The sequence below is a fragment of the Gymnoscopelus microlampas genome, assembly GCF_963454915.1.
Source record: "Gymnoscopelus microlampas genome assembly, chromosome: 24".
In the NCBI taxonomy this organism is placed as follows: domain Eukaryota; kingdom Metazoa; phylum Chordata; class Actinopteri; order Myctophiformes; family Myctophidae; genus Gymnoscopelus; species Gymnoscopelus microlampas.
Genome location: NC_139961.1, coordinates 31371599 through 31383791, shown reverse-complemented (window position 1 = coordinate 31383791; position 12193 = coordinate 31371599). Strand labels below are relative to the sequence as shown.

General features: G+C 42.9%; 1 protein-coding gene across 1 annotated transcript in view; it reads right to left on the bottom strand.

Annotated features, from left to right (window-relative positions):
* Positions 1-6025, bottom strand: part of LOC311040703 (transmembrane protein 163a-like) — a 39495-nt gene extending 33470 nt beyond the window's left edge. Inside the window, exons 1-2 of the mRNA XM_084051043.1 lie at positions 5515-6025; positions 2794-2913 (exon numbers count right to left, since the gene is read on the bottom strand). Coding sequence (XP_083907169.1) covers positions 2794-2913; positions 5515-5743 — 349 coding nt within the window. The 5' untranslated portion in view covers positions 5744-6025. The remainder of the gene's footprint in view (positions 1-2793; positions 2914-5514) is intronic.
* Positions 6026-12193: the final 6168 nt, after the last annotated feature.

Genomic DNA, 12193 nt, shown 5'->3' with positions numbered 1-12193 from the left:
GACGGACCGAAACGCGTACAGTATTTAAGGCACGTGAACACACCCATACCAAGGGGGAAGAAGGAAATGATTATCAACAGATCAAGCCTGCCTAGCCAGTTCTGGTCTACTACCTTCAGAATAGGAAGTGTCTGAACCAACATGGATTGTATTCAGGAAGGGACTTTGTGTTCCTGAACAAAGTCTCTTCTCTTCTCTTCTCTTCTCTTCTCTTCTCTTCTCTTCTCTTCTCTTCTCTTCTCTTCTCTTCTCTTCTCTTCTCTTCTCTTCTCTTCTCTTCTCTTCTCTTTCTCTTCTCCTCTTCCATTTTCTCTTTTTCAGTCACATCAGTATAGCTACTGGGTCCCCTAACTAAACCTCCACGGTGAACCAGAACAAATTGAATTCCTATTTGTAATTCCACTCTGAAAACAGCACACAATTACGGCCTGTTTTCTTTTTCTTTTTCAATCCGCTTCAGATTTCTTGCAAGATAAAAAGGACATAATCTGTGTGGATAGTAGCACTGGCATAGTGTTGTGATAGCGTTCCTGCCCACCACTGTGGAGACTGGGGTTTGTTTCCTCCACGGTGCCTCCGGCTTGGCCGGACGCACCAACGAACATAAGTGGGCGGGAATCCGGAGGGGGTGGGCATTCTGTGTCAGTGCGTTAGGGACTGTTCAACAGGGCGAGGACCTGGGACCCCCTTATTGTCAGGACTCCATGTGTATCGGAGGAGACATTTGATTCTGTCTACGCACTCCCCCGACCAAACAGAAGGGGTTGCCAGTGACAGCCAGGACTTTATGCCATGGCCAAATAGGGAGAACATTTTAAAAGAACCAAAGAAAAGGTGATCAACAAAAGAAAATGACACATAAGATCAATGCACCATCTTCTGTCTATCTTCAATCTCTCTCACGTTGACGGATAGAACGCCTTAAGGTGTTAGAAGGGGATGGCGTTTCTACCCACTGGCAAACCACTGGATATTGAGGTGATCAACTATGCTGCAGCAAAGCGCCTGTCCTCTTTACTTATGCATTTGCTATCAAGCGCTGAATCTGCACTTACTGCAGCATTGGGAGCAGCAGGAGATGAACATTGCAGTGTTTCATGTTAGAGGCTCTCCATAGTATCCGACTGGGAAGGTTTGAGATATGTAATGAGGTGCCTTGCCATTGTTTTAGTAAGCAGATGCTAGGACATCCCGTGGACAGTGTACTGCAAAACGGAGCAAATCTAGCTTCGCATACCGCATGTATTGGTAGTGGCTGAATCATCCTAATATTAAGTGAACCAAACTAGTCCATCATCAGTGGGTTGACCAGTTGATCTGAAATTGCACAGGGGCATTGACTATTTGCATATGCAGGGACTGCCAGGGAGTGAAGAAGCCGATTTTTCACTTTTCTCAAATTCAAGCTGTTTATTAGCGCTCTGTTTTCACAGGCTATGGGATCTGTAGTCATGGTCCCATAGCCGGGAACGGTGGGTGGAAATGGACTGGTTTGTATCTGAATAAATATTACAAAAAAGTATTTCAAATGTGATCAACGGGGAGAAAAGTCAGAGTTTGAGAAGAAGTGTTCTTTCCTATCTTCTCTCAGGCTCACAACACAAAGTGAGTCATCCTATCAGCATATGGGTTCACATCTTTGACATGCCTGTAGGAGGCTTACTGCAAAGACAAACCAGACAGTTCAACCAGAAGGATTCTCCCCCAAAGGCTAAAATTTGTTCTTTCTATTTTTCTGAAAGTGATGTGTTCAAAGACTGCAAGATAAGTCATTCTGCGAAAAGAGAAATAGCTGCATAGACGTCATGGATGCAGTTTTACTGGGAGTTTTTTGTGTCCTAAAACCAAGAAGTGAGTTAGCAATGGGTTCCCTCATTACATTTCCAAATGATTTTTTTGTATTCATGCCGAAAATAAGTGGTTAATATTAGCCTATATAGGAGTTTCACATTTTGCTTACTAACTTAGATTATATCCTGTAATATCTCAAATGTGAATTCTGAAGCTGTCATACCTTTTTTCTTCTTATTTTACCAGAGAGTGGTTCAAGTTGTAACAATTGTGTTGACATGTGGAAATTACCCTGTTTGACAAAACATGTTTATAAGCCTTGCTACAGAGCTTATTTTCTTAATTTATCCAAACTGTAATGCAATAATTGCCATAGGAACCCATATAGTGAAATCAATTGTATTTCACTATAAAATCATACTTTAGGTTACAATGGCTGCTACCGTCACTGCTACAAGAACACACACACACACACACACACACACACACACACACACACACACACACACACACACACACACACACACACACACACACACACACACACACACACACACACACACACACACACACACACACACACACACACACACACACACACACACACTTTCTGTCAGCACGTCCATGGGAGACTGTCGTGTCTCATGAGCATGTTTACAGTGTTAGAAGGCAGATAGGCTTCGGTGCCACTAATGACATTTTTCAAATAACACAGTCAGCTGTCAAGCCAAGCTTGACACTGATGGAGTGGCACAAAAAGAGCCGGACTGTAGAGCAGATGTCACATCTGCCTTTGACAAGACCATTTATCCTGAGTCCAGATGCTAAATGGGGGAATCCAACAAAGATGACTTTTCATCAATTTCAGGTGGCACGAACTATAGTGCTACTAGCTGATAAGTGTTGTGTAGCTGGTGAAACAGACAAACACTAGATGGAGCACAAAGACCAAAATAAGATCACAGCATGATACACAAACCTGAGTGTCCAAGAGGTACTTACTGAAAGCTGCAATGGCCAGGACGATGGTGATACAGATGGACACCCAGGACACATATAGAGCCTTCTTCCGATAACTCTGGGCCTCATGGGGCTTTAGTCGCATGCTGCTCTCCAGAAGACCTGCCAAGAACAGCCATGACTAGAATATCAGAATATCAGATACAGTGCAGCACAGTACTGTACTGCACAGTAAAGTACAGTACAATACAGTACAGTATGGTACGGTACGGTACAGTTAAGCCCAGTACGGCACTGTATAGCACAGTATGGTACGGTAAGGTGTAGTTCAGTTAGACACTTCAGGATTAACCATTAATTTTATTGCAATGTTATTGCATTCAATTTAGTGGTGTGACTCTGCTCCTGTAATACTACAGATTATCAACAGTTGTATTGATTATACAGATTATTAATAATGATTGCATTAACATTGAACCCTTCAAGGGCACAAGTTAATTTTAAGATTAACATAGAATCCACAGAAATATATAACCCACAGAAACAAACATTTAAATATCATCACCTTCCTAAACTAATAGCCTACGTAATTTTTTGAGGAAAATTATATTTTTGCCTAAGTGAGCTCCTCATGACACTGGCCACCTGGTAAAATCACCTATCTCCTAATTGAAAAGGATCATGCTGTTCCCTCCCCTTTTAGTATAGTGGCCTATCTCCCTAGTGTGACTTAGGCCAAAATAGGCAATTTTTTTGGCCTAAGTCACATGGTTTTGTGACTTGGGTAAATGATTTTGACTTAGGCCAAAATCATTTGGCCTAAGTCAGGTTTATTATATATAAAAATATATATATATATGTGTGTGTGTGTGTGTGTGTGTGTGTGTGTGTGTGTGTGTGTGTGTGTGTGTGTGTGTGTGTGTGTGTGTGTGTGTGTGTGTGTGTGTGTGTGTGTGTGTGTGTGTGTGTATGGCAACCAACAATATGCTGCATATGATGTATAGCACGGTAACAATTGTTTTATCTACGCTTGAATCTGGAGACCACTTCCTTATAAGACCCCCACCCCTCAAAATGGTAGCTGTAAGAACAATTGGTTGTGTAACAGGTGCGACATTAAAGAATGACAAATTGCTTTTGAGCTGCTGCTGCTGCTGCTGCTGCTGATGATGATGATTGTTATGATGATGTGGGCACTGTTTCCCAAACAATGGGTCAGGAGGACCCATTTGTGGGTCAAAGACCCATATGTAAATTTCTTACATAAAAAAAAAATCACACCCTGTGTGAAGGAAGCGGTGCCTTTGGGGCGGGGCTTAACTCATTTCAGTTCGTCCCTATTGGTGGTCTGAGTCCACTTACCAAATTTGTACTTGGTAGCATGCTGCAAACTGGAATAATGGCTGTTTAAAGCCCAGCCAATGGGCAGACAGAGGGGGCGGGGTATAAGTAATTACAGTTTGTCCCTATTGGTGGTTTTAGTCCATGTACACAATTTGTACTCCGTAGCATGCTGCGAACTTGAGTTATGGCTGTTTAAAGGCCAGCCAATGGGAAGACAGAGGGGGCAGGGCTGCAGCAATTCATGCTCGTCCCTATTGGTGGTCTAAGTGCACATACCAAATTTGGACTTGGTGGCATGCTGCAAACTGCAGTTATAGCTGTTTCAAATCCCGTGCTCTAAACGGGCGGACGGACATAACATACGGACGCTCATACGGCACTCATACGGACGCTCATACGGACAGAGTCAAGTGTAGAGCGGTTGGCACCGCTAAAAATATATATGTATATATATATAGGCCTACTGTATATTTCATTAAAATAAAAAATAAAATAAAATAACGTAAATAAAAGAAAATTCTAACCTTTTTCAAATGAATTGTAAAAACAAACAGATCTTATAAAATCCATAAATAAAAAAGAATTAAGAAGTACTGAAAATAGCAGATCTAAGCTCACATAAGTCATATTTTGAGCTGGTAAATAATGATAGTGGTCTGTAATCTACAGGCCTTCTCTGGTGGTCTTAATTTATATGCATGACAGCATAGGTCACTCCTGTCTTAGGCTATCTGTTAAATGGCCATAATTCTTAATATCTGTCCAGTGTCCATAATAATAACTATGCATTTTATTTATAATGAGTGTGCCAATATGAACTCACAGTTGACAAAACTGCCCTTCACCCTAACTTCTACCCAGTCAAACTTATTAGATTCTCGTTCCAGTGGTTCTCAACCTGTAGGTCGGGACCCCCAGGGAGTCCCCACATGATTTTGTGATGGGGGGGGGGGGGGGGTTAAAAATTCATTACTGCATCAAAAGTAATCAACAAACTATAGTACCAACTGGTCAAACATTGGCTAAATTGTCAAATAATATAAGAAAGAGGCAACATTTTGTGAAAATCTACAAGATCACAATGCCTCGCAATGTGAGCTTGTAGATCTACTATTTTCACAATATTTATCTGTGAACTGAGTCAAACTAAATGTATATGCCTCAACTCCTATACACCAAGTGCTTGTCAGGGTGGTGGGGGGTCCCCGCCCGGACCCCAGTTCAAATATGATTATTTTTTTGGGGGGGTCACGGCTTGAAAAGTTTGAGAACCACTGGATTATCAAGTTAGCTTACATTTTCCCATTATTATGCAGCCTGTTGATGAGTTAGTTAGTTCTATGATCTGTCTCCTTGCGTAACGCGCCATGGCATGCAGTGGCGCGCTGGACTCACAGGCGGTCAGAGCCCAAGCCTTACCTTGGTCCTCTATGCTGTCCGTTATCTTCATCTCCTGGTCCATCTTCAGACCTTCTCCCTGACTCTCCGCTGCTGCTGCCGGGGGCTGATGCTGCTGTTGATGGGGGTCCGCTTGTTCTGTGCACTGTACGTCCACAACTGCGGGGTCCACGACAGAGGAAGGGTCCGGTATGGTGGTGGTGGTGGTGGTGGTGGTGGCAGCAGGGTCTGTGGAAGTGGAATCCGTCATTTTCCCGGTGAGTTACGATAGACCCTCAAAGAAATGTCACACCCGAGTGAGAAGTGCGAGCTGTCACACGCGAATTGGGGCCGAATTGGGGAGGGAGGAGGGGGGACAGGGATAGGTCTGCCTCACTGAAGAGAGGAGGAAGATGAGGAGGAAGAGGTGAGCGCGGTCAAGAGAAGCGAATGGCGAGACATGATGGTCGTGGCGTGCTAGATACTCCTCACAGACTCGTGATATTGCAACAGCTCAGCTCTAATTAGTGATCATCTGGTTGGGTTGAGTCTGTTCACCACGAGACCTGTGTGTGTGTGTGTGTGTGTGTGTGTGTGTGTGTGTGTGTGTGTGTGTGTGTGTGTGTGTGTGTGTGTGTGTGTGTGTGTGTGTGTTTGTGCGTGCGTGCGTGCGTGCGTGTGAGATTCCCTCCTGGAATCTGTGGCGCTGCGCTCCACTGCAGCCAGGGGTCGCTCCACTGCAGCTTGGGGTCCCAGGTGCTTGCATGGATCCACGCTCCATGATAGGCTGCACTCAAGTGGTGGAAAAAGTACTTTTTTTTACTTAAGTAAAAGTATCAATACTGCAATGTATAAATACTCTGTTAAAACTAAAAGTCCAGAATTCTAAATTTACTTTAGTAAAAGTTAAAAAGTATTGGTATGAAAATGTACTTAAACCAAAAGTAGAAAGTACTCATTGTGCTTTTTTTTTTTGCTATGTAAAAGTTTAGCAACATAACAACCAACATAAGAACTCCTCCCTGAAGCAGCACTATAACTGTCTTCTTCTACCCTGGAAATTGTACCATTGAGCTACTAGACTAGAGCCTGCCTGCTTGCTCAGGGGATGTATTGAATCTTGACCATCAGGTCAAAATTCGTGTCAGATCCTGTGTCTAGGTGAGACATGACCTTTGACACGATCTAAATGTCTCAATAGAAGAGCAGGGAGACTAAATAAACCACCCCAATTGTATAAGTTGTATTAACATACTTTACCATGCAGATTGGACAAAAATACATTTTATTCCTTTTTAAAAAGTTACATAGTGCTGCTTTAAGGCTGCCCACCACCATGTCCCCATACACACTCTTGCGCTTCCTATGATACATTTGCTTCAAGCCCACACTCACTTTCCAAACTAACTGCTTGGAGAGTGGTTTTGTGGGGCAGGCTGCCCTGGCCAGCTGGCCTGCTGTCACCAACATTGGGAACCTGGCCACCTGTGTCATCTAACTAAAGGAAGTTTATCTTGCTTGTGAAGCCGGTGTAGGCTATATTAGTTTAGGTGTGTGTGTGCGTGCGTGCGTGTGTGTGTGTGTGTGTGTGTGTGCGTGTGTGTGTGTGTGTGTGTGTGTGTGTGTGTGTGTGTGTGTGTGTGTGTGTGTGTGTGTGTGTGTGTGTGTGTGTGTGTGTGTGTGCGCGCGCGCGTGCGTGCGTGCGCGCGTGCGTGCGTGTGTGCGTCGCCGATGCTTTGCTTGTCTCTCGGGTTATAGACCGTTCGGCTTGATTTTGAACTACAATGTTAGAAAAAATCTCTCTCGATAAACATTACCGAAGAAAGCAGGATGAGATCATCAACAATCCATTGCCAGTCAGGAAACCCACACTATTTCAAATAGTGGGAAAAAGCCTAGCTAGGCCTATAATAAATAAGTTAAGTGGCCTATATTAGGCTACTATATATGGCCAGCCACCATTATGATCACTAAACCTTATGCACACATTTATTTTTCTAAAGGCATAATTGTGCGTACTGATATAGTATAACTCTATGGCTTTATTATCACGTAATTTAATCTTTGATGTTGGTTCAATCTGCATTTCACAGATCACGTAGGGTGTATGCCAGTCCAAAGGCTTGCGCTCCCATTGCGGTCTTTACTGCCACTCAGTGGTAGAAAGTTAAACTACAAGCCAAAAGCCGCAATGTATTAGTTCAGGGCAGCGTTGCCATGTCTGCCACAAATGAATATGTTAGGCCTATTTGTCCACGGACCCCCCTCTGAAAATATAGATACCAGATTTGTGGTTTCTCAATTCAGTACACTATCATATCATGTGACATTGCCAAAGCAAGTCAAAATAAAGAATATAGGCCTACTAGAATAAATAGATGTGTAAACAGACAACAACTACTGTATAGCATTGCAACCCAATATGAAATAGAAATAAAGCATTAATTTGCTTATAACACTGTGTAATTGTTATTTGAAACACTCATTATTATTAGGCTATTTTTTGTTGTTATTCTTACCTTTATTTGACCAGGCAGATAAAGGAGCAAATTCTACAACTGTCAGTCACCTGGCAAAAGGCAAGGCCTCTTCAGGGGGAGGGGCTTTGATTGATTGAATACTTTATTAACATTTTGCAAATAGTACAGTGGTAGAATACAATGGTGCTAAAAGGATAACACATTGTGGTCCAAAAAAGATGTGGAGATGCCGGGGATTGAACCCAGGGCCTCATACAAATTCATTGAGTCTGCGTGCTTGCTCAAGGGATGAATTGAATCTTGAACGTCAGGTCAAAATTCATGTCAGATCCTGTGTCCTGCAGGTGAGACATGACCTGGAAGGATAGGCATAAATAAGCTTTGAGCTTCAGCCTATGCCTTTTCGATCACATTTACAAGTATCTGTTCTGTTTGTGTACTGTGCAGATAGTGCAGATATATACAAATATGATTGACAGTCTTTATGGTGGTTGTATTCCATTGGACATCCTTCTCCTGTTAGCTCACAAATATTGCTGTTGTTTTTGCACATTGCTGTGTCCTACTTCACCCAGCAGAGTTTTGTGTTATTAGTCATGTTTTCAAACGCTCTTTTGGGTGTTTGTAATCTGTGGGAAGTATGTGTCTGTCTCTGATGTCTAGGTACAGTTGGCAGGTAGTGTAAGGTTAAGTCCACCTTGTGCAGTGGGTGCACTAAGTCTGTCCCCTCTTGGGAGCCAGGTTTATCTGGGCCGGCCCTTATGTGTTGTTCACTGAGTCTGTACATGGATTTCCTTAGTTTTGGATCATCGTCATATTGCTCAGGTATTCTGCCACTGTGTATTCTCTGTTTAGGGCCAAGCAGTATTCGCTCTGTCTGACACTGTCAGACAGTTTTACCCAGTGGGGTTTCTGTTTGTGAGCAGAGTACCAGAACCCTCTGGCTGAGGTGGTATCTCTTTATACCTATCTGCAGGTGAGGCTTTTGTTAAGGAGTGTGTCTGGGGCACTTTCTTTTAGGTCCCCCCCATGAACAAAATGACAGAGTGAGAAATAGGAGGTGTGGCTTGAGAGCGTGTGAAGAGGGTCATTGGCGTAGGTTTCACGGTCTGTTCCTGAGAGTTGGCAGCTCCTTATGCAAGAATGTTTGACTGCTGGGTTTCACGCCTTCGCATGGGAGTCATTTACAAAGTTCCTCCATGATTAATCCCGTCATGCATAATTAGTTTTCTGTAGGCTCCATGCCAACCATGATCACTTGCAATACACTTCCCCAGCCCCCTCCCCCCCCCACATTCACCTGAAAGATGCGTAATGCTTACTATTGACTTTGTTTTGAAAATCCCTTTTCACAGCACATGTACAATGCTTAGCTAGTTGTGACCAATCACCGATGTTGAAGGTTTCATAAGGTTGTTTTAATAATGTTAAATGAGAATTAACCACTATTTATAGTGATAACACTATACATTGCCCCCCCCCCCCCCCCCCCCCCCCCAAAATGGATGCTGGGGTTCAAGTGGTTAAGTTTTTCATTTTACACACTGACACTTGAAATGCTGTAAACCAAGACGCTCAGGTGGTGCAGTGGTAAAGTGCCTGCCCACCACCACGGAGGTTGTGGGTTTGAAATCACTGTGGTGCATCCGACTTTGTCAAGCTCCTAGTATGTGAACACAATTGTCCCGTGTCTGGGGGATGGAACTGGAAGCCGGTGGGGAGGGTGATATCACTGCATGTAATCCTACGGGCCAGGGTCGCAATTATCAGCAGGGAGTGTTGGGTGGGAGAAGTGGAATAAAGGCTCTACACGTCCTCAAGTAGACAAATGATGATGTGAAGTCACGCGACCGGGCCTGGTTTATCAGGCTATACAACAGCAGTGATAACACACAAATGTGTGTGGGGATGACTAATTGGCATAACAAGTAAATTGGGGAGAAAAAGGGGTAAAAAGCACACAAAAAAAGTAAAATAAAACAAGTAAACCAGGGGACCCCCATGGGGTTCTTGAGTGGGTTCCAGCAGTTAGTATAGAATTGAAATCAGTTTAACCACTTTAAATCTATATACATTGGCTATTTGAAAATAGCCGATCTACAAGATTAATTTACAACGCATCGATTGATGCAAATTTTATGAAACATTTTAACAACAAATCTTATATGGGTGTCCCTGGTACAAGATATTTTCATATGGGGGTCCGCAGCCAAATACATGTTAATTTGGGGGTCCTTGACATGAAAAAGTTTGAGAAGCACATGCTGTAAATTGCCAATAGTAATACTTTCTTGTGTATAATTTTCATCTTGAAGTTGAAATTCTGTTTGAAATTAAACATTCTACCTGAAAATGCTGTGTGTTGCAGTGCTACATTAGTTTCAGGTATTTTTTTTAGGTGTGGGCAGGTTTAGCATATGAAACTGGTTCAACATAAAGCTAATTATCAGATAACTGATTAATAATGGAGCAACTTTATAAATTAAGCATGAACAAAGTAGTGAAATTATTTTCTGTACAAACTACAACAATTCGCAGTTACAAAATATTGCATAGCCATAAAAATTATGGAAGAAACAACGGAAAAGGTATCAGTATCAAAAGTATCAAGACAGTAAAATTGTAATTAACACATTTTCATTCTTTGCTCTTGTTTGCCAGAAAAAGGTGTCAACATTTGTTCTGAGAACTGCTTCGCATTAACATTACTCTATGGCCTCCAAATCCATTTTGAGACAACTTTCCGACCTGAACACACAAGTTAGTGTACGTTGTTGTCACTTTCTGAGGCCAATTTGCTATCACCATATCACTATTGACTGTTTGTTTAATACTATTCAAACAAGGACAGTGGCAGGCAGACTGTGACAGATCATTCAGTCAGTCAGCCGCACTGCCTGTTCGGCACAGTTTCTTCCTCTTCTGCAGTGGTGGTGGTGGGGCTCACAAACAAGCCCTCTGCCCTGCAATGACCCCTGGGAATAGATCACATACAGACCCCCACCCCTTACAAACAAAACCCCTACCCCCCACTGACCTCTGACACACACACACACACGCACGCACGCACGCACGCACGCACGCACGCACACACACACACACACACACACACACACACACACACACACACACACACACACACACACACACTCTGCTTCTATTGTAATACAAACATGTTCAATGATTCATGTTTGTTTACCCATATCCATATTTATGTCTGTCATTGGATATAGTTGTTCAACCATGTGGCACTGTAGTAGGCAGCAAAAGGCTTGCAACCTCAATAAAACAAGCAAACATTATATATAAAATATAAAATAGCATCTGCTCATAGTGCTCAACTGCAGATTTGTGAGGTTGTAAACCTGTACAGTGAGTGTGTGACCTGTACTTTACTTTGCAAATGTTGTGTAATAAACACACACACACACACACACACACACACACACACACACACACACACACACACACACACACACACACACACACACACACACACACACACACACACACACACACACACACACACACACTGTGTAAATGTTTTCGATATTGTTACTATTGACTGTAAAGCACCAACGTCAATGAGATGAAATTCCTCGCAAGTGCAAATATACCTGGTATTATAAAATAATCTTTTAGATGAATTGCACGTCATACATTCTTTTTTTCAATGTTTGTTTATGCTGTGTTTTGGTCTTTCTTAGATAGGCTTAATGTTTTATGTAGCACTGCAAGTGACTGAGGGGGAACGGTATTTCATATTCTTTATGTATGTAAGTACATGGGGAAAGTGACAAATAAAGTGATTCTGATAATCTGAATAAAAATAATAAACTGATTCTACAGTACACCAACCGACCACTGGTGGCACTGTTCGGAAAAAAAGTCGACAAAGAAAACTGAGCCGACGCCATTGGCTTAACGCATGCGTCCTGTGGCGCTTCCGCTCCCCCTCCTCCCAAGCCCGCAGAATCGCAGAGAATGATTGAAGCCGCAGAAGCCTGGTGGCAAAATCCGGTATTGCAGGACTACAGCACTCGGGACGCTACTGCGCATGCTTCTATCGTCTGAAAGGCTAGTGCGCCCTCTCTATTGTCTCCAACGTTGGAGCCAATCAGGAAGTAGAGGTACTTCTAGGTGCTTCACGCACTTGTGAGCAACTTTCATTGAAATTAATAGGTGGGGTCGAGGCCGTCCTTTCTCCAGACATACTGTTACTCTCTATGCCTCCTCCCGTC